At 42.2% G+C, this 26955-nt stretch overlaps 7 protein-coding genes across 7 annotated transcripts; 5 read left to right on the top strand and 2 right to left on the bottom strand.

Annotated features, from left to right (window-relative positions):
- Positions 1–7601: 7601 nt before the first annotated feature.
- On the bottom strand, positions 7602–8138 carry PAAG_12085 (hypothetical protein; the record flags this gene model as incomplete). Its single annotated transcript, XM_015847622.1, has 2 exons — positions 7602–7886; positions 7914–8138. The coding sequence occupies 2 exons, from the start codon at positions 8136–8138 to the stop codon at positions 7602–7604; spliced, it is 510 nt and encodes a 169-aa protein (XP_015702772.1).
- A 36-nt stretch (positions 8139–8174) lies between these two features.
- PAAG_05717 (glycosyl hydrolase) lies at positions 8175–9329 on the top strand (the record flags this gene model as incomplete). The annotated part of the gene is made up of 1 exon (XM_002792386.2): positions 8175–9329. The coding sequence occupies one exon, from the start codon at positions 8175–8177 to the stop codon at positions 9327–9329; it is 1155 nt and encodes a 384-aa protein (XP_002792432.2).
- A 468-nt stretch (positions 9330–9797) lies between these two features.
- On the top strand, positions 9798–10646 carry PAAG_05716 (carbonic anhydrase; the record flags this gene model as incomplete). The annotated part of the gene is made up of 1 exon (XM_002792385.2): positions 9798–10646. One exon carries the CDS (start codon positions 9798–9800, stop codon positions 10644–10646), a length of 849 nt encoding a protein of 282 aa, XP_002792431.1.
- A 457-nt stretch (positions 10647–11103) lies between these two features.
- On the top strand, positions 11104–11478 carry PAAG_05715 (hypothetical protein; the record flags this gene model as incomplete). Its single annotated transcript, XM_015845661.1, has 2 exons — positions 11104–11208; positions 11260–11478. 2 exons carry the CDS (start codon positions 11104–11106, stop codon positions 11476–11478), a joined length of 324 nt encoding a protein of 107 aa, XP_015699887.1.
- Positions 11479–15046: 3568 nt separating this feature from the next.
- Positions 15047–18878, top strand: PAAG_05714 (hypothetical protein; the record flags this gene model as incomplete). The annotated part of the gene is made up of 3 exons (XM_015845660.1): positions 15047–16223; positions 16277–18583; positions 18649–18878. 3 exons carry the CDS (start codon positions 15047–15049, stop codon positions 18876–18878), a joined length of 3714 nt encoding a protein of 1237 aa, XP_015699886.1.
- Positions 18879–20773: 1895 nt separating this feature from the next.
- PAAG_05713 (hypothetical protein) lies at positions 20774–23074 on the top strand (the record flags this gene model as incomplete). The annotated part of the gene is made up of 6 exons (XM_015845659.1): positions 20774–20882; positions 21000–21616; positions 21665–22059; positions 22108–22253; positions 22316–22872; positions 22907–23074. 6 exons carry the CDS (start codon positions 20774–20776, stop codon positions 23072–23074), a joined length of 1992 nt encoding a protein of 663 aa, XP_015699885.1.
- Positions 23075–25117: 2043 nt separating this feature from the next.
- PAAG_05712 (N-glycosylase/DNA lyase) lies at positions 25118–26564 on the bottom strand (the record flags this gene model as incomplete). The annotated part of the gene is made up of 4 exons (XM_002792381.2): positions 25118–25479; positions 25544–25940; positions 26007–26391; positions 26470–26564. 4 exons carry the CDS (start codon positions 26562–26564, stop codon positions 25118–25120), a joined length of 1239 nt encoding a protein of 412 aa, XP_002792427.1.
- Positions 26565–26955: the final 391 nt, after the last annotated feature.

The raw sequence follows: 26955 nt of genomic DNA, 5'->3' as shown, positions 1-26955 counted from the left end.
TCAAATTAGTAAAAACAAATACTTCTGCTTCATATAAGGAAGCTTGCAGCTCATAATTTTACTACTACATCTCAAATTATTTAAAATCTTATTATATAAATTATTAAAGAATCTATTAAAATTTATTAAGTGAAACACTTTATTGAGCATTATAAAACTCAAATTCAAAGAATTTATATTCATAGCATTGATTAAAAATATAAAATAGCAGATAATTTTACTTATTTTGAGTATTATTTTCAGTTAGTATTTTGATCTTTTGCTTGTTTTCTTGCACTAAGTTCTCTATAGACTCTTGCTAATTATTGTGCTGTGTGATTATATAGTTAAATGAGAAGATCAAAAAATATAATATTGAGTCATTAAATATCTATAATTTTAATGAAAAGGACTTTTTAATTCATATCAGTCAGGCTACTAAGCAGATCATTTCAGTTGAAACTTTGAAGACAAAGTGAATTACTATAGTTCAAAATGACAGCTGTGAATTTATCTCTCTACTCACAGTAATATGTGCAGATAAAACAGCTCTTTTATTTATTTTTATTTATCAAGAAGAGTTTTATGATATATTAAATACATGACTAGAGAATTTGAATAAGAATAATACAGCTTATTTACAGTTTTTAAAAAAGATTAAAGTAATGATGACTATAAATTTAACTAACTAAAGTAGATCTTTGATGAGCACATCAAGATTAAAGCAGATTACAGAAAATATTTTTTTATTCTAAATAAATACTTTTCTCATATTAATATGAGATTTATTAATTTCACAAATCAAAATTAAATTCTTCTTACAGTACTATTTTCATATTTAACTCATTGACTATAATTTTTAAATATTAATATCTTTAATTCTCTAGCAGAAGTATATTCTCATAGTGTTAATAATCTTCTTTACAGTGAATTTAAATTTATTTAAATAATAAAAAAAGCTTTTTATTAGTTTTTATTTCTGTATAATATCAGTCTTTAATAACTAAAAATATTTAATTTATATTTGCTGTCACTGATATTTATTCTTTTACTTTTGAGTATGTTCTTCATTGATTTACAAAATAATCTATATTTTCAGTTAATTCAGCTTCAACTGAGATTGCTACATCTATAATTATTCATACTCTTCAATATAATATTAAAAGAATTCAAATTCAGCAAAGCTTACTCTTTAAAAATATAAAAAAGATTATATATACTAGTAAGAAGCTTATCTTTGAAAAAAAAATACTTATACATAAGAATTGTAGAGGATTAAGCTCTAAGAACTAGAGGCTAGTCCTCCTATATAACAAGGATGAATTGCTTGGGAAAGGGAAGAAAAGAATGAGATGAGAACATAAACTTAAGCAAGCTTGCATAGCATAATCATGTGTGTATATGCAAATAATGACTAGGCTGAGTCAGCCAGCCAGAGTGAATCTAAGGGTTCAGCTCCTTATAATACCCCTCTTCTCCCTCTTTGTTGCAGATCTTTATGACTATTTAAAGTCCTCTTTACATCTAATTTTGCCTGTTGAGAGGCCTCTCAAGTGTTCAAAGCCTTCACTTCTTGTAGGAGACTCATGTCATTTCATGTAGACTCAGCCCAACTTACTCATTTAACAAGGTATTGCTTTTTCCTCTGGTAGATTCATTCACCTCAAATTTCCTCAATCTCAAACTCAGGTCCTTCTGAGATCTCTATAGTGAGTGACTGCCAGTTAGTTTGCCTCTGACTAGACAGAGAATCTGTTGCTGCAGTATGTAGAAGCTTTATATTAAAGACATTATGAATGTCAAGTGAGATATTCAGTCAGTAAGCATGAGATTTTATCTTTTTTAGCACAGTATATTGATTGTATTTTGCATTCAGCTTCTTGCACAGGTGATTAGTTCTCATGTTCTCTAAGCTCAATCAGACTTTATCTTCAGATTGAAAGCTTGAAGCTGGATCTCTTCATCTATTTGTGTAGTTTTTTTGAGATTGCTGAGCATCTGTCATTTTTACTTAAGCTCACTTCAACACTTTGTAAGTCTTTCTCATATAATCATCTGTGAACTCAATGAGATTATATGATATTTCAATAGGTGGTGCATCAGCTATATTAATGAAGAAGACATGAAAAAGATATGTTAAAAAGAATAAGCTCACATCTGTTGAGACAGCATCTTTATTATTAATGATCAGCTTTGTCAGAGGGAGTTATTCATATCAGTCATCCTGTTGAAAGCTAATGTACTTGCATAGATAGATTTTCAGGGTCTGATTCATTCACTCTGTAGCTCTATCAGTCTCTGAGTGATTGACTATGTAGAATTATCTCTTAATGTCTAATTTCTCACACACTCAAGTTCAAAACATGCTTGTGAAAGCTGACCCTCAATCTGACACTACTGCTTTAGAGATGCTATGTTGAAAGATAATATTGTGAAGAAACACTCTAGCCACTGTCTTCACATCAGTTTTCTTAATTGCTTTTAATATAATCTCTTTGATCAGTCTGTTCATTATAATCATGATGTTTATGTATTCTTTAGAACTTGATAAGTTCACAATAAAGTCTATAAAAAGCTCCTGCCATATGTATTTAGAAATAAAGAGAGGCTTAAGTAGTCTCTGACATCAATCTCTTCATGTAATGTTTGATCTGTAAAGATAACAGTTCCTAATCATTCTTCTCACATCAGCAGTATAGCCTGACCAGTAGAACTCATGTTTTAGAACTTCTGCTGTTTGCTCTCACTTAGGATAGTCAGTAAGAGGTGAGTCATAAGCCTTGTGCACTAATCTAATTTAAAGAGATTTGAAGTCTGGCATTCACTTACAACTTTGAAAGAGAAGCTCCCTGTTCTCATTTAAAGAGCACTCTAAGATGGAGGCCTTAATGCTGAGTTCAAAAGAAAATCTAAATCTTCTCTCATGAAGAATCTGCTCTAGACATTGCAGAATCTTGTCATTTTTGTGAGTTTCATTTCACTAAGCTTGAAGAGATATCTCAGGTTCCATGCTGACAGCAGTCACTCTTGATTCCATTTCAGATATCAGTATATTAAACTTAAGTAGTTGAGCTTGTCTCTGCTTGATTCTCTCATCATCAGCATCCTGTGATATGTTCTGCTCTCTTTATGATAGAGTGTCTGATTCAGTGTTCAACTTCTCTGGCTAATAATCAATTCTGAAGTTGAATTGATAGAGAATATTTATTCAATATAGCTGTCTTTCATTTAGTCTGTGTGTAGTCATGAAGTATTCTAGATTCTTATAATCTGTAAGAATCTTGAATTTCTTTATATTTTGTAGCTCAGCATTTCATTTCTTTAAACACTCAATTATTGCTAATAACTTCTTATCATGAATCTTATAGTTGTATTCTGCAGGTAAATACTTGTGAGAAAAGAAGACACATGAGTGTAGAATGCTCTGCTCATCATATTGTAGCAGCACTTCTTCTGAGATATAATCTGAGAAGTCTGTTTTCAATATAGTCTCATAGTCAGGGTCAAATTGAAGCAGGATTAGAGCAGAGATAAATATTGATTTTAGATACTTAAAAGCTTCCTCAGCCTTGCTCATCCACAAAAAAGGAATATTCTTGTATGTAAGAATTTCAGTGAGGTTATGATCTTTAAGAAATCCCTGATAAATCATCTATAGAAATTGACAAAGCCTAAAAATCCTTATACACCCTTAAGAGTAGTAGGTGTCACTCATTTCAAAACAGCTTTAATCTTCTCTGAATCTATTCATATACCCTTGCCTGCTTCAATGATGAATTCAAGATATTTTATGCTGTTCATCTCAAACTCACTCTTTCTGATGTCTGCCTGCAGGCCTGCTTCTCATAGACATATAAGCATCTTTTGTACATGCTTACAATGCTCCTATAAGCTTCTTGAGAAAAATATCAAGATGTCATCTAAATAAACTGAGCAGAAGTTGTCCAGATATTCATGTAATACTCAGTTGATATATTTTTGAAATGTGCTCAGAGCATTGATCAAATCAAAGAGTGTAATCAGCCTCTCAAATAGCTCATATCTAGTTCTAAAGACTGTCATCTACTCATCACTTTCTATGATTTGAATCTTGTGAAAAGCTGCAATAATGTCCAGCTTAGTGAATTATTTAGCTCATTTAATTCACTGTAGAATCTCACTGATTAATGATAAAGAATATCAGTCCTTTCAGGTGATTTTGTTAAGAGCTCAATAGTTCATACAGAATCTTAGCTCATCTCCAGACTTCTTTGCAAATAGTACAGAAGCAGTCATGAGAGAGTTGCTAACTCTAATAAAACTCTTATCTATATAATCTATAAGAGTCTTTCATAAAGTCAGTAGTTTCTCTCAAGACATATTATATAGTAAGTCTCAATGGGGTTGTTTCATGTTATCATTAGTTTTTTTAATTAGTTCAATCCTATGATCTCTACCTGGGTCACAAAGTAGGGGTAGAGTGTCAGTAGCTTCTTTATCAAATATGTCCAAAAACTCATAATAATATTCAGACAGCTTTTCTCTAGAGTTAATCTTTGATTTCACTTCTAGAGTCTTTTGAATATTGGTTAAACTGACAGTGAAGATTTTGATATTTCACTTCTCTCAAATGCTCACAAGCTTAGAGAAGCTTATAACAGAGATAAGAATCACATCAGCTTTTGCATTTGAACTAGGCTCTACCTCTATGTCACTCTCTTTAAATCTCACAATTCTTTGATAATAGATCATGGTTGCCTTTTGCTGGGCCAGCCAGGGGTCACCTAGATACATATCATGATCATGTAATTCATTCACCATGTAGAGAAAGACCTGTTCAGTTATATGACTGTTTATATCAATTTGAATACCAGTCATCATGCTTATGGAGAGTTTCATGGAGTCTTCAAAGCCAGTCATTTTAACAGGGGGAATTTCAATGCACAGAAGCTTATGCTTGTTAACATAGAATTAAGAAATAAGATCATAGATATTACATTCACTGTCTATCATTACTTTAATTGAAAAGGCATTATCTACTATAGCATTGACAGTGAAGAGTTTGAATATTATCTTAGATTTAAATCTTCTTTATTGCTTCTTTATAAGCTTCTTATTTCACTTCTTTCAGTGTCTTTGAGTTAGAGCTACTCTTTTCCTGAATCCTCACTCATATCCACATTGTTATTGTTCAGTACTGGCTTGGAGATCACTTTAGCTATTATGGGGATGGCAGAGCATATAAGAGATTTGAATGAGTAGCTCTTAATTATATGATCTTCAGCTCTGCATCTCAGGCACAGGCCTTGCTCTCTTCATTGATTAATCTCTGTCTGATTTATCAATTTGATGTGGTGAGTGCTTGAGATCACAGTATCAAGAGAAAGATTCATCAGATCATCAGCAGAAGCTTGAGATCAGTTTCATTGATCAAGAACAGCATGACAAAGTGAAGAGTATGAATTAGACATTATATGATCTGAAAAGGATCTGCTCTCATAACATTTAGACCACTGTCTTAAAGTCTTAAGCTCAAAGAGTTGATAATCAACTAATCTAAACTTCTTGCAGTAATTCTCATAGAGAGATGATTCTTTTACATTCATCATGTTTTCTCTCAGCTCCATGCTTAGAGCAGATTTCAAATATCTCTTTTTAATGTGATCATTTCATCCATGACTATCAGCTTCTAGCAGTAGCTGATTAAATTCAGGCAGAAAGTCAAAAAGAGCTCTTCTATTCTATTATAGATTGTTGAGCTTTTGTATAGTCTTTTCCTGTTGTGCAGAATCACTAAAAAGCATGTATGTCTGCTTCAGTAAGCTTTTTACTATGAAGTTGATCTTGTTCTTATTATTCTCAACTCAGAAGTAAACTCAAACTGCTGTCATTTCTTTCAGTCTTGAGTACACATACCAAGCACATTTCTCATTATTATCTAAAGCTTTTCCATTGATTTTAAGTTTTGATTGAAGCTTTAGCTCTCACTGAGAGTAGTGCTTCAGATTAAAATCATCATACTTCTCACAGTTCAGTAGCTTGATCTTTGGTCTTCTGACTGCAATAAGTGATTGCAGGTTCAATTGATAGAGGATTGATGTTGAGATGTTCAAAGCTTGTCATAGATTAACTATTTCAGCTTGCTGAGCTGCTATTAAATTTCTGTTCTCACACTGAATCTGTTTCTGCTGTTGAAAAAAGGTCATTCATTGTTGTTCAAAGCTGCTGAGAGTGTCCTTGCTCATTACTTTATGTTAATTCATTTGTGTATTCATTGTACAAGTTTGCTGCTTTATCTCATTCAGCTAGATGTTTTCAATGTTGCTCATTCATTTGTTAGCATGATTGCTAACTCAGTCTATTCATATACTAATGCTATCACTGAACTTTGTGATGCAGGATTTAAGGCTCTCAATAGCCTATTATATGTTAGCATGTTTGCTGAGCTTCATGATACAGAATTAAGACTCCCAGTAGCCTATCAATGAAAGGAGTGAAGCAATTTGTAATGTAGAGGATTAAGCTCTAAGAACTAAAGGCTAGTCTTCCTATATAACAAGAATGAATTGCTTGGAAAAGGGAAGAAAAGAATGAGATGAGAACACAAGCTTAAGCAAGCTTACGTAGCATGATCACATGCGCACATGCAAACAATGACTAGGCTGAGTCAGCCAGCCAGAGTGAATCTAGGGTTCAGCCCCTTATAAGAATAAGACTTTAATTAAAGCTTTATGCAATAAAAATAAGTGATAATAGTGTGAAAAGCTTTTAGATCTATTGAATTCAAAGTAGTAGTCTGGCCAGACTCAATTCTTCTTATCATTCTAGATTCAACAAGCTTGTGAGAGAATTCAAAAAATAGATTGTGAAAAAGAGAAGAAAGCTACTCAATAAGCTCAAAAGTGATTTCAATGTAATCTTCAAAAAGCATATGAAGCTGAAGAAGCTCAGTAAAAATGAATTAAATGACAAGCAGCTCAGATAGCAGCTTACAAAGTCTGTGAGAAAGAGAAAACTAGAAAGACAGAGCAATGTGAAGCTCAGTGACTTGCTAGAGAGACTAAAAAGACTTAGCTTGAAGCTGAGAATTAAGAACAGACTTGTGCTTATGCTGCAAAGTGAAAATCAGTCAGTTCAACTATAACTACTTCAAAGCAATGATAGAAGCAGGCATCTATGATGAATTTTAATCCTTTAAATCCTATCTGATCTTCCAGTCTAGGAAATGAGGTCAACCTCAGTCCCTCAGAGCAGCTTACTGCTGCTTCTACTACTAATTCAGAAATTGACACTCCTTTGATCAATCTCCTTACTCTATGTTGAATCTCTTACCATGGCTGTGTTCTTTGGCCAAGCACACATCTATTTTATTAAACCACCTATTTTGTATGGAACTAGAGAATACTCTCATTACTATTTAATAATCTAATTAATATTTATTTCATTGTTGTGGAATTAATTATATTCTAGCAATTTGAGGCAGTTTTGCTGAGAGCGGCTCATCAACCAGTGCGGGGAAGCGTTAGAAAGTTTTTCCCGTTGACCGACTCTGCTCAGCTGCTCCAATCAGCTGCACCTCAAACAAAACGGTCCCTAATCCACCGTTGATCAACTTCTGATCCTGGATTTTATATCCAGGATATCTAATGCGTAATTGCAAACCCGGGGATCCGAGATGTCCGTGCCAGCTGATTTCTGATCCTTAAGACCATGAATTGTCCACGGTCCACAATCATCGATTCCACTGCAATGTATCGCGTCAGTTGATCGCTACCTTTCTCCATACAACTACAAATCAATAAAAACTCCGACCATATTGAGGTTCCGTTCTTCATTTGGCCCTTTCGTTCAGCTTCAAGAGGTTCAGAATCTGAGAACCCCTGACGAAATTCAGACCCTAGCACATAGCCACCGCATTTGGAAAATTTCTAGATATAAAACAGTGATATGTTAACCAGGTCCGGTAACTCAGGGATTGCTATCATCATATGCACAGTTCTTCCCCAAATTTCACGAGATAACTGTCGTGGGTCGCCAGATATATACATCCTTGAACCTCGTTCATCCAGGTTTAGCCGTTTTCTCTGTTCGCAGCCTCCCGAATCAGGGGCACTGTTAATCCCCTGACCGGGAGTTTGCATACTCGGATACGTCACAAGATACTGGAAATTCATCGCCATTCTTCTTAACTCCCTCCAGCTTATATCACGGCAGCCATGCGGGGGCTTGTCTTTGCTTGCACTCTCCTCCTTTCTTATGCCCTAGCGCTGCCCAACTATGGAAGCTATGCAGAGGCGGGTTTACAGGCTCTGCAAAAATGGTATAATACATCAACTGGACTGTGGGAGACGACAGGGTGGTGGAATAGTGCAAACTGTCTCACAACCGTGGGGAACCTAATGCCTTTGAACGACTATGCTGCATCTATAGGGAAAAATATTTTTAGTGCCACTTTCAAGCAGGCCCAGAAGGCACAAGCCAGACTTCACAAAAAGGTCCCTTCAAATGGTTTGGTTGAGATTGGTTCTCTTAACTCACCATTTTTCATCGCATCATCCCTATGGCGCAGCTTTCCTGGCTTCATCAACGACTACTACGACGATGAGGGTTGGTGGGCTTTGGGATGGATCAACGCTTACGACGTAACTAAAGACCAGAAATACCTACAAATGGCAAGGGATATCTTCGAAGACATGACAGGTGGGTGGGACAGTGAGCGGTGTGGTGGGGGTATCTGGTGGGATAAACGTCAAACAGCCTTGGTTGCCATTTCAAACGAACTTTTCCTGAGCGTGGCAGCACATCTCGCCACCCGTGTCCCCGATAAAGCAAAATATTACAGCGATTGGGCAATAAAGGAGTGGAAATGGTTCAAGCAATCTGGCTTTATAAACGGGCAAAATAATATTAATGATGGCATAGAGTTAATCATCTGCAAGAACAACGGAGGAATCGTGTGGTCATACAACCAAGGCGTCATTCTCGGTGCCTTGGTCGAGCTCTCCAAAGTGTTCCCCGGAGAAAGCAATTCCTTCCTAGATCACGCGCATGCCATCGCTACGGCGGCCATTCGTACTCTATCCGATGAGCATGGCATCTTACATGACCGCTGTGAGCCCGACTGTGGTGGTGACGGACCGCAATTCAAGGGAATTTTCATGCGCAATCTGCAGGTATTGCACAAAACTGCGCTGAAATCAGAGTACAAATTCTTCATTGAAAAGAATGCAGATTCCATCTGGGCCAATGACCAGAATGATGAGAATCAGTTTGGTATTAACTGGGCCGGACCTTTTGCGCCCCCTGCCCTCGCATCGACCCAGAGCTCAGCACTCGATGCACTGGTGGCGGCTGCAGCTATTCAGAGTTGAGAGCTTGAGCTTCTAGGAAGATCTCGCAAAAGGAGAACATCTTCTGTTTCTTTGTTTGATAAGGTATTCGTTTGTTTTTCTCAGTTACGTTGGATTCTCCGTCGACTGGCAGGGTGAATACTACGACTTAAATGTCCTAGCAGGAAGGGGATAGTGTTGATTATGCTATATATCAGTTTACATTTCAGTTACATTATCTTAGATCAGCCTTGCGATAATTGGCATAAGAAATAAACGTGACCTGCTTGATATACGATGTTTTAAACCTCTAAGGGTCTTTTGAAGAATGACATCACCAATTGTAAATAGTTAACTAGTTATAACTAGTTAACTACATCACGTGCGTCTGCATGCAAATCCGTTTCCTTTCAACAATATTGAAGGAAAGGTCATTAACTCAGCCATTGGACCTCATACTTCTGCAAAATTAATTGAATTGCCCCCTCTACCCTGCATTCATCCCGACTGATGTTCCGACCCCGCCAGGTATCAACCCTATCGACCCTCAGAACTCCATGCACTGCAATCACCACACCTACACAAAGTAGCATCAACAAAACCAGCCGCCTAGTCAACCACCAGAACCACCTCGTCAATAAACCCCTCCCACGTTTTCCCCATCCCTGCACCACCCGCCGAACAATAAGCCAGATGGCCCCAACCGACGTCTCCAAATATCTCCAGGAAACACACGAGCGCATCTTCGAAAACAACAGGAAATGGGCAGCAGAAAAGGCCGCCAAGGACCCGCATTTCTTCGAGAAGCTCTCTATGGGACAGAACCCTGACTACCTATGGATTGGCTGCAGTGACAGCCGTATTCCTGCCGAGCAGATAACAGGCCTAGACCCTGGCGAGGCGTTTATCCACCGCAACATCGCCAACCTGGTCTGCAACACCGATCTCAATGTGATGAGCGTGATAAACTATGCCGTGCGGCACCTGCACGTCAAGCACATCATTGTCTGCGGGCATTATGAGTGCGGCGGTGTCAAGGCCGCTCTGACACCGGCAGACCTGGGCTTGTTGAACCCCTGGCTGCGAAATATCCGCGACGTCTACCGGCTCCACGAGGCGGAGCTGGATGCCCTGGACGAGAACAAGCGCTATGGCAGGCTTGTAGAGCTGAATGTGATTGAGCAGTGTCGGAACATCATTAAGACGGCAGCTGTACAGAAGATGTATTCGAAAAATCAGTATCCGATTGTGCACGGGTGGGTGTTTAACATCAAGGATGGGCTGTTGACGGATTTGAAGATTGATTTTGAGAAAGTGTTAACGGGTATCCAGAAGATTTACGATTTGACGGGGAAGTGATAAGGATGGATGGAGCCTGGTTAAATTAAAAAGGTGGCGTCTGGGGTTGCGCTTTGGTTTTAAGATCATTTCGTAAGGGGTTCCGCCCCGCCCACCTTTTTGTTGCGACAAGGGAAGCCTTTACGGACGCTATATCTGAGGCTGCGGGCAGAAGACCCATCGATATTCTCCTGAGGGAATATATCCTTTAATCCGTGAAGTGGGTTTAATCTCAATCAGAACAATAAGAATCGGCCAATCAATAATCGAATATAAGATTAAACCACTCCCAAAATCTTCAGAAGCGTAAACAAGTCAGCTGCTTCATAATGCGTAGATGGCCTTGTACACCGTTGATGGCATAAAAAAAAGGGGGGGAGATAAATCTATAAACAATCAAACAGTTCCAGGGTCATCAAGATGTAATTAGTGTCGCGAACGGGGTTCTGCTGGATGGTAAGAGTAATTGCCAGCACCCATGAAACTCCACCATCACCCTACAAAGATTAAAGTTGCCACGATTTCCCAAGAGATAAGTTACGACGAAGTCAATGAACCAAAGCTCTGTAAACAAGGCAAACTTGTATCCATCTCACACAAGGCTTTTTTGTCCTCGTCCTGCACCTAAGCGTAGACGGTTGGGAAGAAGAAATACCAGCAGAAGAAAATTCCAAAACTAGGACCGGCGGAGATAGAACCTTCATTGGTCATTGAAACTGATTTTTCGCAGGAATGGAGTCTCCCAAAATCCGATCTTGAATCCCGGCAACATACTATTCAGATTAAGAATGCTTCTCAACTGTTCGCCAAACGCAAAACAGCTGCCGGCGTTTCCGGCTCTCGAACCAACTGAAAGTCCATTCATGAAAAATATCCGCGGAAAAAGAGAGTTTGGTTTGAAAATGGCTGTTGTGATGATCTACTGCCAACATTTCCGATGATTGACGTCACGAGTGAAAAAATTAAAATGATATCGCTAAGGTCAAGCGCTTAAGACGTAACTCTAGTTATTTTAACTTGGGGTGGTTAAATTTCGTTCGGATCGGACATCCGCAAGGTTAGACCACGTTAAATTCGCCGAGTTAAGGAGACACTACACCCCAACCATGAATGTCGCCTACCGCAAGGACATGGAACGAGAACCTTACAGGATCCACAATTACTTCACACTTCATATCACGTAAATCCAGTGTCACGGTTTGGGTTGGCTATCTCATCCTCAATCGTGAGCCCTCAATTTCCTGGATAAAGCAGTTCTAGCATCAAGGAGTAATTCCTGTCCGCGGTTGGTGTTCTCTTGTGCTTATTTCCTGCGGGAAAAGGGGGAGGGGCCTGCCAAGAGTTGTTCAACAGACCCCCCTTGGACATCTGGTACTAATAATAATATCAAACCCTGGAAACCCGTTCCCATGGTTCAATAAAACCCCCTACGTAGATAAAAGAAAAAGGCACTGTCCAATCATCAGAAAATTAGCTTTTTGTTATCGTAATAATGATGGTTTTATGGCCCCTCATTGCCCCGTAGATAACCCACGTAAAACTGGGAAACCTATCCTTCAGTCGCTGACAGAGGAGACCAGAATGAAGCCTTGTGCAAAGCAAGGAGAATACCTCTGGCGATAGGCGAAATTGCGACGTCTCTCTCCCCAACGGTTTGCGAGGTGATTGGTTTACGGATAGTGGATGTCCCACATCTTCCCTGGAGCGCGGCGGGGTGTTACCCATCGCAAATATGCATAGCATGGCTTTCGACATGCACCTTGCATCTCTCCCTGAGTTCTTCCTAAGATATGAAGCCTAGTGATTACTCTGGTTATCAGCGAATCCGCTAAATATGAAAAGATACTGGAACAGGGAGTACATCATGGGAAGTTTGTGTATATCTCTCATTTAGGTTCAGGTCTTCGATAATTGGATAATGCCGAATTAATGTTTGGTGTGGGGAAAGTTGTTGTCTTCGCATGGTACCTGTGACGCCCAAAAAAAAAAAAAAAAAAAACACATGGCCAAGAACTCTAGAATGCTTTTTCGAAAACCTACCGAACATTGAACCATTTGGCTGTCAACAAGTGCGTTCCAGGGGAAAAGTCTGTCCCGGCCCCCTCTTGAACCTTGCGAGTATAACCGAGCGATGTTTGATCCGATTACTGACAGTTCAGATGGATTAAGGATCCCTGTATGGAAGACACGAAGGAGGAAGACAGCAAACCAACTAGGGCTGACAGGGCTTGGACATCTTTTCATATTGGTATGTTGAAAGGTTGTCATGCTGTGGTGATGTTTCCCACGGACGAAGGGTTGTTTGGTCACCCACCCACACAGTATTGAAGCACTGGATGTAAATAAGTAGGGTTCTGGATGCGAGGAAGGTTTAGGTTTCGACTTTTCGAGGAATCATCAAATTTTGTTTTATTTTGACGGTTAGATATGCCACTCGCGTGAAACTGTCATGCCCTTTAAGTCTCACGGGATTCTGAACCCAAGGATCTCCGTGAATAACATCTGTCTGTCTTGACATCGATGGGTCAGTCCACGGGGAACCCATTAGCCGATCGGTCAAGGGCTGCAATCACAGCCTGACCTATTGGTCCCAACTAGCCGATTGTCAACTATTTTTCTCCTCCGGGCAAGGGTTGTCTTTTGGCCCGGATTATTTTGAGTCTGGTCGATTCCAGGTTGATCATATTCTTAGGACGACATAATGAGGCACGACGCTGACTACAATGGATAACTAACTGTCCATCCTGTCCTCGATTTTTGCTGTTGTCCCCCTTCTTCCACCTTTGTGCTAAGACAAAGTCTTGTCATGAGATTCTAAAAAGAGATGAACTGCTTGAGCCGCGATACAAACCAGAGTTATGCCATTGTGCCACTGCTTCCCGGGTTGCATGTCGGTGTGCAGCGGGACTCGAGTCAATCACAATGGAGAAAATTCCAATTCCCAGTTTGCGGCCCAAAGACCCAGACGTTCTATCTAAGCTTCCTGGCCCAAGTGAGCTAATCCTAAAAGGATTAAGAATATTTTTGGTTCCTGTAAGAATGAGAGAAATCAAGGCCTCTCTGGCTTTGACACATCATACAGGAGGCTTTCTAAACTGAAGTGAGGCGCTGCGCTCTTGAACTGACGTAACTAAGGTTTTTTTTTTTTTTTTTTTTTTTTTTTTTTTTTTTCGCTTTTTCTTCCATAATTTTTTTCTTCTTTCCATCCTTCCTAAAAATGCTCGAGATACTGCTTATAATTGCCGCGATCAAGGGGATGAGCATCATCATGTATATATATGTACAGTTGAACAACAAGGAATTGCAGAGGGCTTATGAGACACCCCAGTGGAGATGCATTGTGACGATGTGTTCTTATATTTGGCAATGTGAGCTGGAAGGCGAGGTTGCAGCTGAGGAGGGGGCTTCGAGATCCACCCGCTCCTTCGCATCAAAAGAAGGAACCAAAGCTTGGAAGTTTTAAGCCATCAATCAACCAGTTTCACAACAGCTCCAGCTATTCGCAGATGCGTTTATATTTTGTTCCCCCTCTGAATAAGAAGGGGAAAAAAAAGACTCGTATAACAAAGTCCGCAGCAGGAAATAACAAGATAGGAGACAAAATAAAGAAAACTCCAACCTTTTGGACGGTCCAAGCGAAAACGTGACAGGGTTCCTTACCTATTTATTACATGTATGTACAGTATTAGTGCCGCTCTGCAACAGCAATTAACAACAAAACAACAAACAACATGCCAAAACATGGCCCCTTTTTTGGGATAGACTTAAATTAACAGCCATCCAACGGCTTAGAGAGACACGGCAGCCTTTCCTGTTAGGGTCTAGTAAATTACCATCTAACCCCAAACCGTACCGTATGATTATTGATCCGGGCTGCAACAGGAATAGGCCCGCTGTTATTATTTCAGGTGACGAGGATGTCAGCCAACCACAGCCCGTTGCGACCTTTGATGGAGTGGGGCTGACTCAGCTTACTTCCCAAGCCCCCAGTAACTGCAGTACCTGGCTGCCCTAACGCCCTAGCACCGCGAACACTGGGACATGTCTTGGTACAATATCTTGGTACCGTGTTGTACCGTACCTCGTTACTGCCCCTGGCACCCTGGAACACTTCAGGCAGTGCAATTTGCTCAAACCTCCCATCCACTCAATTCATTCTTTTTACCCTAGCCATTGCTCTGCCCTGCGGGCAACCCTCACTCCTTTACTCTGTCACTGGCTAAGGGATGTGAGATCCATATCTTGTTTCTCGTCACACACTCGTTTAAGGAACATCCTATCCTCCATATCTCTCTCTCCTTCTCGATGTCCCGTTATCCCGAATTTCGACGCCTGCAGTGGACCTAGATTGACCGTCGGGTAGACCTGTAAACCCCCAGGTATCTCAACGAGGGAGTAGCTGTGTCGTCGCCGGTGGCGCGATGAGGTTCTCCTCCTCACCCGTCGAGCCAGCGACGGCAAATATCCCTTCTCGATTTTATTCCTCCGTCTTTCTAGCGCTTTCAATCCTGCTCTCGACAGCCCATGCTATCCGCGTGACGCCGGTTATCCAGCCAGAACTTGATCTCAAGCCCCTGGGTCGAGTCGCACTGACAGGTAGCTTTGATGGGACATCGCTATACCTGTTCGAAGAACAGAGGCCGAATAACCATCTGCCAAATGGTACCCGCTCTCAATCACTCCTTGCGACCTTGCCAAACGGGGCGCTCGCTACACTCGCCTCCGCCGACGCTGATATATTGTCACTGTGCCCGTTGATGGCGGAGAATGGCACAATTACCGACGTGGTTGTTGGAGGAAATTTTACAAGTTTAGGCGGTGTTGAATCTCAAGGGATTGCATTATTTAATATGAAATCTAATCACGTTACCCCGATATCTGGCCTGTCTGGAAAGGTCTTGGCCTTGCTTTGCGATAACGAAAGCGGAAATGTTTATGTAGGGGGGGATTTCAAAACGCCGGAATCCAGTAATGCTGTTATATGGTCCCCAAATTCAGGGTTCTCTGCCCTTCCGTTCGCTGGATTCAATGGACCCGTCTCATCCATCATCAAAACCCCAGAAAACCACATAGTATTTGGAGGCTCCTTTGACGGATTGGGAAATGCAACAACTCCAGCTTTGAAGGACCAACAGGCTATCAACCTCGATACCTCAACAATAACAGCCGGGTCGAGTACAACGAATACTGAATATAGTAATCCACGCAATGTTATATGCAAACAATTTGGTCAAGGCAATGTTGGCAATCCATGGTTACTTACAGATAACTCCCCCGGGTATTGGCGTGCTGATATGAAATTTGGATACCAGCCAACGAAATTGAGGCTTTACAACACGCATTTAGATGGAAGAGGCACGAAATATTTTCGTTTTACGGCAGTGCCGGACAATGGAATATTGAACATGACTTACACTGATCCTGCCACCGGTGATATCAAGGCTTGCGATGCGCGATGTCCCCTCTCCGACGATCCATCCGAAAAATTTCGCGATTTCTCTTTCGTCAATATAGTTGGCGTGAGTGGTTTCCAGCTTGATATTTCTGAATGGTATGGCCAGGGTGCAGGCCTTGATGGGGTGGAACTCTTTCAGGATGGTATAATATCCCTCCGTATGCTAATCGAGTGGGCCAAGTTAACTTTGTATCAGATATTTATACGTACGCCGTGGATGACTTCAATGAACCTAAATGCGCCAGAATCCCATTTGGTTCTACCGCAAGTACAACGGGGAGCTGGCAAGTTACTCCCTCACGTCACCGCACGTCCGACTATTTAATAGCCCAGGTTGCATCAACAGATCAGACGCCGACATCAGTGACCTTCATGCCGGACATAAAACAGTCGGGAAATTACTCAGTGACTGTTTTTACTCCTGGATGTCTACAAGACAATACATGTGATACCCGTGGCATGGTTGATGTTACGTGGTCGTTCTCCTCCAATAGTGACAGGCAGGAGCAGACCGTGATATACCAGACGAATAATTTTGACAAATATGATCAAATATTCTTGGGCTTTGTCGATGTGAGCAGCAGTAACTTTCGACCAACCGTGAAGCTAACTACTAAGGCTGGCCAACAAAACATTCACGTTGTTGCATCCCGTGTTCGGTTCGAACTCATCTCGTCGACTGGCGGTCTCAACGGTCTATACGAGTTTGATCCGGAAGTTAAGGAAACCAGCGTAGACTTCTCAAAGTCCGCCATTAATAGAGCGGGAATGGATCTTGATCCTGGCGCGTCAGTAACGAGTTTGGCTTTGGGGAAGGATATTCTCTTCATTGCTGGAAATTTCTCCAGCTCCTCATTCAGCAACATTATGTCCATCGCGGATGGCAAGTCTGTTTCTTTGCCAGATGGAGGGCTGAATTCTCAGGTTAATTCTTTGTTGCTTTTTGAAGATTCTCTTTTCGTTGGTGGTAACTTCTCGAGCACATTGCGTGGTACGAGTGAGAGTGGAAAGAGCCTTAGTAACGTTGCTGCATACTCTCTATCCAACAAGGCATGGGGTCCTCTAGGGGCAGGTGTAGATGGTCGAGTGGAGTCCATTGTCTATTTCTCTCTCAACCTAACAGACAACAAGCCTGAACCTGCTGTTGCTGTCAGTGGAAACTTTACGCATATCCTTCCATTCGATAAACATCCCCAACAAATAGCCCTAGGTTTCGCGATTTGGGTTCTTTCTCGACAGAATTGGCTGCAGAACCTCGACGTCAGCCAATCGGTTTTTATTGGAGAGCTTACCACTTCACTTACGGTTAAGAATGTAACCACCCTTTTTGCTGGTAGCCTTATGTCGGGAGGACTCTTATCTCGTGGAGCTGTTGCATTAACCGACAATAAAGGTCTTGGCCTTCAACCACTGCCCGTCAACATACAGTCGATGGAAGCAAGCTCATCGCTACAGGAGCCCCTCGCCGCCTTGCAAAATGTTCCCATTGTAACTACAGGACTCTTCTACAATCGCTCGGGACGTAACCTCACCATACTAGCTGGCCATTTCTCTGCAAAGGGAGAGAATGGCGCAACCGTTAATAATTTACTTTTCATGGACGGATCACGCAACAACGCCATCACTGGTGCCGGGTCTGGCCTTGACACTGCATCAACGTTTTTGGCGATGGGTTTCCAGGGAGATTCACTGTTCGCTGGCGGGATTGTCACCGGTAGCGTTTCCGGGTCAAATATAAGCGGTCTTGTCGCCTACGATCTCCAACGCATGCAATACCAGGCGCGTCAGCCAGCAGCCTTGGAAGGTGACGGCAATGTTGTTGTAAGCTCCATCGCTCCACGTCCAGAATCTACGGATGTTTACGTCGGTGGCCAATTCGAATCAGTTGGTGGGTTGCCGTGTCCGGCTGTATGCAATTACCAGCCTGCTTCGAACCAATGGACGAGGGTGGGCAATGGTATTCAGGGCAACGTTTCCGTGCTTCAGTGGGCGAACAAGGATAAACTTATCGTCGCGGGCAATTTCACGGTTGCAAATAATCAAACTACTTTGGCTACTTTTGATGCGACGACTCGAGCTTGGTCTTCAATAAGTGGGGCGACTTCTGACATTATTCCTGGGCCCGTCACGGCTCTTGGCCTTGCTAGGGAGGACGGTTCTCGCTTCTGGGTTGCTGGGAAGTCGTCCGATGGCTCTCCGTTCCTTGTGTTTTATGATGGTTCGAATTTCCTGGCATCTGGTTCTCTCTTCGAGAAACAGAGTACGATATATGGGATCCAGGTTCTTGGGGTTAGGAAAAACCATCTCGAAACTACCACGCTCGACAAGGACCAAGTGCTTTTCATTTCTGGCAAGCTCGAAATCCCTGTTTTTGGTAGTGCATCTGGTGCTCTATATAATGGAACCACATTAACACCATTCGTCCTGTCGACGAAGGGCGATGGTCAGCCAGGCATAGTTACAGAGCTATTCTCTGAAAATAAAAACACATTCAGAGGGGGCCGTAAGTGTTACCATTTGCATTATCAGCACACTTTTGAGACACATTCTGACATATATTCGATACAGGTCGTCCACATTCGAGAGGAATCGTCATTCTGGTTTCCTTCTGTATTGCATTGGGCTGTGTATTCCTGATTGTTCTGATTGGAATTATCTTGAATCGCATCCAGCGTCGCCGACAAGGTTATGTCGTAGTGCCTCGAGGCACAGACCGTCGTCCAGACCTACAACGAATCCCTCCTGAACACCTCTTGGACTCCTTGAGACGGCGAACATCTGGCGTACCAGTCATATGATATGGATCATTCCGGCTTCCTGGGATTCCTGTTAATCATTTAGAGTTTTGTTTTTCACTTCACCTTTTTTTACATTATTTGTGTAATGGCGTCTGGGCGGGAGGAAAATACCCTGTTTGATATTTCTATACATTTGGCGTTATTATTTCTTTTTCTTTCTTTTCCTAAAGGATTTTTTCCCCTCTGGTGTTTTTCCCATCTGATCGCGATATTTGGCCAACATACCTCTGCTTTGTGTGTGCCTATCTTCTTTTTATTCACTGCAAGGTGTACGGACTGGAAACATTCTTCCTAGATTTTGTCACCATTTAACTGTCTGTCCCTATTGCTGAACTAATTATATTTTCAACATGTTCTTGTGTCTCTTGCACCTGGACACTCCTTCATCTTTGCCTTTCTTGGCTTTCCTCTACACTTCCTTTTTTATATTCTCCCCGGTCACCCCTATTAGATATTACTGATCTTGACCGAACGATCCTTTCATCTTTTTTCAATCCTTTCCCTTCTTTTCCAATCTTTTGTTTCATGAGTCGTTCTTCTCTTCAGTCATTTTCTTTTCCCTTTCTACCGAAATAGCTATGAGCCATGCACGTTATCATCTGTACATACGTACCTGGATAGCTAGGTAGCGGAGCGGGTTTGGCTTTCCAGGTTGCCCAACCGAACCGAACCAGCTTTCCGCGGTATCCTCATAATCGCAGCTCCAATTGATGCCAAGGATTGATAATTACGTCGCTTACCGGCTAATTACATCAGATCATCCTACTACTTAAGATCACACGCGATTCATTAAACATAGATACATTTATACGGAGGACAGGGTTATACATCAGTAACTATGTGGACAGAAACACCGGGAGACCTATGTTCTCTTTACAGTCAACTTGGTCCTTTTATTGTTCGAGTGATTATGGTAAGGTCGAAGTGGGTATTTGAGTTTTAATATATACAACAAGCATTCAACTCCCTCTTCGCTCGCTTTTTATGCTTGAAACACACATTGCTTGGTGCTGAAGTTAACTTGGAAAAAGCATTTTTTCAACGAGCAAAGTAGATAAAAGGAGAAATAGGTTTCTCTGCATCTAGTAGCTAATACAGTAACGAAATCCCTCCTAGGTATAGGATTTGCCAGAGCTTAAACAGGTACTTTGGTTTGGCAGCATTGCTATATGGGAAAACCTCTGTCCTTGATTTTATATTGTAATTTTTGAGATGTGTATCTATTTAGCCGGGTAACTTACACGGGTGTAATTATCATTCGTTAACGATGAACATGCCCGAGAACCTCGAGATTCGCCAATTGCAATTGCAAGCGTGACAGACGCTGCAACGATTCTAAGCTCAAAGGAAACATTCCGTCAACTAAACCAAACGAGGCATCTGTTTAACTAAACAAGCAGCCGGACTTGGGACGACTAATCTCCACTTCCTTTTTTATTTTCGCTGATAATGGGGCAGATGGGGATGGATCGATCAACTCCCCTGCCACTCAATGCCACTGGCACTCTCAACGCTCCGAAGTAAACTGTTTGACTATATTATCTTGAAGAAGACAAGAAAAGAAGAAAGATAAATCACAAAAGAGGAAACCTGCTGTTTTCAATTGCATGCTTTCACCATGCGCTCAAGAACTGGGTGGTATGTGACTCCGTTTGCGTATCATACAATGCCATATCCGGGGTTGGCCCTCCCGTTCGAATTTCTGGTGGTATCTGCCAGCCTGTTCCCATACATGCTAAGTCTGTGTTTTCTGCAATACCAGCTTGACGTGTCAATCCCGATAGCTGAAATGCGACGAACAGAAGCCGCGATGTTCGCAATGTTGGAAGGCATCTCGTGAGTGTCGACCCAGCGAGGGCATAGTTTTCCGTCACCAACAGAATGCGTCTATGAATATGAATGGAGCGGTGACGGGCAATGGTGACGGAAGCTCCTTGAGGCGATTTTATTCATACAAAAATACCTTTGATGAGAATAGCGTTTGGTTGGAGATCCCCAAACAAAGTACGGTGGCTGATATGTACTGATTGTGTACCATACCTTCATATCCGTATTTATTCGATTGAGGCCCGCACGGAAACCTTCTTGACAAAAAAAGATTAATAATTGTTGTTCTGTTAGTTACGTTTAGTGAAAATTCCGATCCGTTCGTGGAGGAATATGACCGCCCTATCGCGTCAACCAGCGATCCTGCTGCCAACCCACAACCTCTAACTTGGGATGCTAATGATAATTACCGTCATCAATCATCACTAGATGCCCAGACACAGGGTCTGGAGGCTCTCTCAGAGGCGGTAACCGGGGGACCTTATCATCACCTTCGCCCGAACTCTTCCCCCCCAGTCCATCCGTCGACGAGTAGAAATGATATTGTCAGTAATCTTGCGAATAATACTGCCTCGAGTCAGACTGAACTGCCAGCTCCTCTGGCACTAACAGTTTCCGTAAACCCTACACGTCCAAGCATGCCAGCTCCAACATTCTCATCCGCATCAACATCCTCCCCGAACAACAATATCAATTTTATACTCAACCCGTCAACATCAATGTTCTCCCCTATCGACCCGAATCTCCAGTCGTCTCCACCCCATAGCAAAATGGCACTCAGCGCTTCAACGCCATCTGGGTCGAAAGAGTTGATTTCAGGTCTAGGAGCTGAAGTGGGTGTAGATGTTGAGTCTGACCGTAAGATTGCATTCTTGCTACATCATTTTTCAGAAGCTCCAGGACAATGGCAAGTTTCTTTCTAATAACGATATGGTCAATGTAAATGGTTTAACCGATAGCTGATATTTTTCAGGATGGATCTTTTTGATTTTGGCGAATATTTCGCCTCCTACGTTCCTGTTAAAGCCATCACTGAGCCCTTGCTAAAATACGCCGCTTGCGCATATGAAGCTAAGCAGTTGGGGCGAGTGAAAGGCAAAAAGGCTATTATAGGAGGCATATGTGGTAGACAGTCCACAATGGAAGTTTGGCCTGATGCTGAGAAGATTGACTGGTATTATCACGGTGCAAAATATTATGATAAAGCTATCCAGCTTCTGATGGAAGTTTTGCACCCGGAACCAGAGCTGTGTAGTGATTCTAGTCGGTCTCAGAAACGGCAGGAGTATCCAAATAGCTGTCTATCAAGCACACATTCAGATGAAGTACTTGCGGCAGCGGCAATTCTATCAGTGTATGAATTTCTCGAGACAACCGGATCAACTTGAAATCGACATCTGAGTGGAGACAAGTCATTGCTTGATATTGCAGAAGCTGGTATGATGCCAGTGGAGCAACTGGGGTTAGCAGGCGCACAAAAGCTAGGGCTCTCCAAGGCGCGGAAGGCGACGTTCTGGAGTTTCGCTCGTCAGGATTATTTATCTGCTTGTGAGATCTTCCATGTGGAAACGTTTGACCCGTATTGTAAAGGTTCTGCTAACGATGATTAGTCATTAACCAGTGCCAGACAAGGCTCAACACGGAAGATTTGTTCCTTTGGACTGAAGCTGGCCTTCTGTTGGATAATGCTGGATTTGTCCGGCCAAGTAATACAACTGGTTCGGCATATCCAGAAGGAGATGCCATGAAAGAAGATTTAATATCGAATGCACTAATCTGGATTCTCTCGAAAGTTGTGAATTTTATAGCAACAGGTAACAACTTAAGCAGCACAAAGAATGTCCATGCCGAATCTTCGTCCATTGGTGTCTGGCGGCAAACTGCTTTTGAGGGATGGGATAGGCTTCAAACAGAACTCGGCAGATGGTACAATGGCTTACCGAACACGTTCAAACCTTGCGTCAGACTAGAGTCTTCTTATCCGTCTTTCCAAGATCCAAATGAAGCGCCGTTACCTTGCCAGGAAGTGTGGTACATCCTCCCCATGTGTGGATCAACAATGCAGCATTACCACATGAAATCGCCAGCGTCGATCGGACGGAGCCAACTCTTCCGCCGCGCCACGTACGTTCCCGCTCGTCAGCCACCACCTCCTTCATGCATACAAGTCCCTTCTCCAACGCAACCGTATTGTCACCCAGGAGCTCAATACTCTTAAGCAGCATCTTGAAACTCTTCAGTCATCACGTAACCCGCATGAGATGATGGATTGGGAACCCATTCCGCCAGCGGACACTCATCACCAGCAGCAGCAGGAACAGGGGCAGCCGCGGTGGAAGATTTTAGACATGTCCGACTCAGCCTCCTAGACGACTATGCCGGAGCAGCCTCCCGCCTAGTGGCAGTGTTCCCTTCTGATACAGGTGACTTCGACTTGGTGTTTTCGGAATTTGTTTCTGCCTCGGAAAAAAAAAGGTGTGTGAGGGAGAGGGAGGGAGTGGATAGTTAGTTACTTCCCCCAAGGAATTTCGCATGCAGTGTAGATTTTTTTTTTTTTTTTTTTTTTGAAGATATTTCTAGCAGCGAATCGGACCTGCAGGACCAACCAACGGATCAGTTTCAAAATAAAAATTTCTTATCTTTATAGAATAACTAACACGTTGTCCAAAGAAAAAAAAATATCCCTATAGCAATTGCTAATTTGTTTCTTGTTCTGTTTCCTCTGCATTTGTGAATTTGTGAAATACAACTGACGTATCCTTGCAATATATTCTTTGGCTCGAGACTGTCAGAACGAATACATCTAATGTAGGTGTTAATGGAGCTCAAGGAGCCATGTCTTAGACTGTTAATTTTACACACTGATATTTTGCTTCCACAAAAACAATGCTAACAACATGATCTACATTTTGTCGATCCCGCGATACGGCAACGTAATTCTAAAGGGCTTTTGTTGGTGACGTCTCGAGACCTGATCTGAATCGGAAATCATTCGCAGGCCTTTAAATTGGTAACTGTATGTTGAATAGACCGTGGGGATGAAAAGGGTGAAAGGTTAGAGAGGGTGTTCCAAGGACGTACGGCTAATGGACGTGGGATATTTGGGCCGAAATTAGAGAGTTACAACTGTTCCATTTGACCGCAAAAAGTGAGATTTCTCCAGATCGTCTATCTAAATTGCATTTAAACGAGCTTTTTTAACTTTACTAGGTGTTGCCATTTAATTGGCCAAATAAACGGTTTCTTGTAAATACTCCCATCCATAAGCAAAAGCTCATACCCAAAAACCGATGTCAATATATATATATATATATATATGTTAGACTTTCTGGCAAAAAGGCCTTATCGCCAGTAGTCTATACTGGACCAAGGACAAGTACAATTCTATAGGGATCATCTGATCCCTAACAATATGTGCTTTCACGCATTTGGTTTACAATGGCTGGGTACAGAATATCCGTGGCGCGAACAACTGCTCAAGGAACAAACATGGAATCAAATGCAACAGATGTAAAACTAGACAGAGCACACGCTAAAGGGTTCCTCTTGTCGCAATGAAAAGTGATGTCGTCAAAAACCAGTTTTAGGAAGTTAGTACTCATGTTTTGTCGAAACTTTTGCTACAGAGATAGATTTGGACATATATCAATTGCCAACCTCTTAAACCCGGTAGCTTGCCATTGTTTATATCACCACGCTATTTCCCCTTTATATTTATTCTTCTTCGCCCTCAATCCCAGACCGGAGTAAAAAATCCACATTTCCACCAAAGATATATTCCCCTTTCCACTCCATACCCAAACACACGATGGGATCCGTAATATGGCGTTTCCTTGGGTGGTACAGATAACAGAGTTTGATGAAGTCAATAGTCACATGGACCGTACAGGATAAACTAAATACGGGACTGAAATCTTAAATTCTGCACTAGATGCTCTGCCTCTTGCGAACAGGGAAGACGTCGGAGGAGTTTAATGGCTAGTTTGTTCAATTAGGACGATGAGACCGTAGTTTTGAGTGGGCGTTGGTGGTTGTTAGTATTGCCCTAGAGTCAACTTCTTTTGTCAACTTCTTCGTTTGTTGGTTTGTCTTTCTCTGCGTCGTATCGATAGGGAATGACTGTAGCGCTATTTGGGGTGTCCCGGTGGTAACAGGAGATGGGAGGAAGTTCAGGGTTGACGCAGTTTGGTTTGCAGGCAGGCTTCTCATGAAATTTGGGTTTCACACTTCTCCTTGATGTGACTCAACAGCACAACTGGCTCAAGTTGACGAGATAAGGAAGAAAAATATTTAGGGGACGTAAGGGTATGGTATCATATCAGGATTTGGTAGCGTCACTGTTGTGGGACTGCTCGTCGACAGAGAGTTTGATCGGAGAGAGAAGGATGAACGAACTGCGGAGTTTAGTTAGGTCATTCCCGTCGAGTTCGTCGTTTCTTCGTAGTAGTGTTCGATTTAGTTTCAATATGGTCATCTTGTGTCTTAGCATCCTTTAAATCACAAGATATTTCTCTCTTGTCTGAAACCTTAGTGATTATCTCCGCCTCTATTTCTGGATCCTCTTTTATAACCATTTTCTCATCAAGGGTTACCTCATTGGTTAACCGTTTTGAAAATGTTTTCAGATCCGCCGTAAACAAGACGCTGTGCGCCCAGCCTGCCTCCTTTCCCCAAAGGCGCCGGAAATGGTTCCCAACAGCATCGTATGTTGCTTTGGTTAGACTTTTATGTTTGCCTTTGCCAAATTTATAATCACGCTGCGCAATTTGCCATACTGCAAAACAATTTAGCACCTAAATCACAGCTTAGCCATAAACATAGCGGGAATTGACACCTACCGTGAGTATCAACGGGAACGGCTTCCCCCCAGCCTAACCCCATAAGGCAGACGCAATCCGCGACTTTGGGGCCAACCCCTTGCAACTCGAGGAGGCAATCATGAGCCTTCCGATATCCCTCTCTACCTCCCTCCATCATTTCTCCAGCAGATAACGGTTTTGCACCAAACGATGGACACTCTGGATTACGAAGAGAATTTAACCATCCTTCCTCGCGATGGTTGGCAACAATAAGAGCAGTTTGGTAAATATACTTTGCCCGGTATCCGAATCCAAGTTCACGGAGGCGTGCTTCGACATCACGACCTGCCAATGCTTGGGGGGCCGGAAAATCATGATACGGTTTCTTGTCTATGAATCCGATAAATTGACCGTAGTTCAGGCATAGCTTCTCTACCTGAACAAAGCGTTTGTTAGGAACAAGAAAGAAGACACGTTAGGCTGTTTGAGTATCTATATATACCATTTGTGATATTCGTGCTATATTGTTGTTGCTACTGCAAATGAACGAAATAAGCGCCTCCCACGCATTCTGTCGCAAGATACGGATACCAGTGAACTGGGGAGCTTTCTTCTTGAAATTTTCGTCTGCCGTTGACCATTGCTCATACAAGCTCTTAAGGTTCAACTCTAAATTAAAGTAGTTGGAGATTAATGCATCTGTATCATCAAGCTTCTTGGGCAACTCTTCCGTCGTTAATGGTGGTACGGAAGACGGAGGGGTCAAAAGGGAAGATGCAGTGGGGGGGAAATATGATCGATAATAAAGATGAGTGGAGTCTTGACGTAGGGAGACGATGCGACCATAAAGGGCGCAACTCCATTCATTTTCTCCAGACTTCTGCCATCTAAACCGCCCAGAAGGTGGGATGTTGTTAGACATGCGCAGCCATAGATTTGATGCTGTGGTTTTTTTGGGCTCTCACCGAAATGATTGGCCACAGCGGAGAGTAGTGTTTATGCAGAGCTCAGCCAAGCTTATCGGCAGCTCTCGCCATTCTGAAAAGGCGCCAATTGACATTGCGGGAAGAAGACTGATAGCCCCTCACCAGTCGTTAAAAAAGGTTGTCGTATAGAAACGTGGGTTGAACCAACCCCTGAGATAATCGCGTTCAACAACGTTTGGAACCGTGGAAAGTTTCGGGAAGCAACACGTGACATCGCCGAGTCGGGCAGAGCTGGCAGAAAACCGCGCCAAGCCTTCTTGAGCTAAATCGCGGCTCTTCGACGTTCACGCCATCTCTGCCTTTTACATGTCGACTGTGAGCGAGAGCACATAACCATTGCCTATATATTTCTAGCCATTGCTGTCCGTGCTGCTTTCTCCCAGTAAATTCGATTGCAGGTTTCGTACTCGTCACATACTCTATTTCAGCTACGCTCCAGTGAACTTTTTGAACTCTCATTCCCTC

The sequence above is a fragment of the Paracoccidioides lutzii genome (genome assembly GCF_000150705.2).
Source record: "Paracoccidioides lutzii Pb01 unplaced genomic scaffold supercont2.15, whole genome shotgun sequence".
Taxonomy (NCBI): domain Eukaryota; kingdom Fungi; phylum Ascomycota; class Eurotiomycetes; order Onygenales; family Ajellomycetaceae; genus Paracoccidioides; species Paracoccidioides lutzii.
This window is presented reverse-complemented; position numbering and strand designations above follow the sequence as displayed.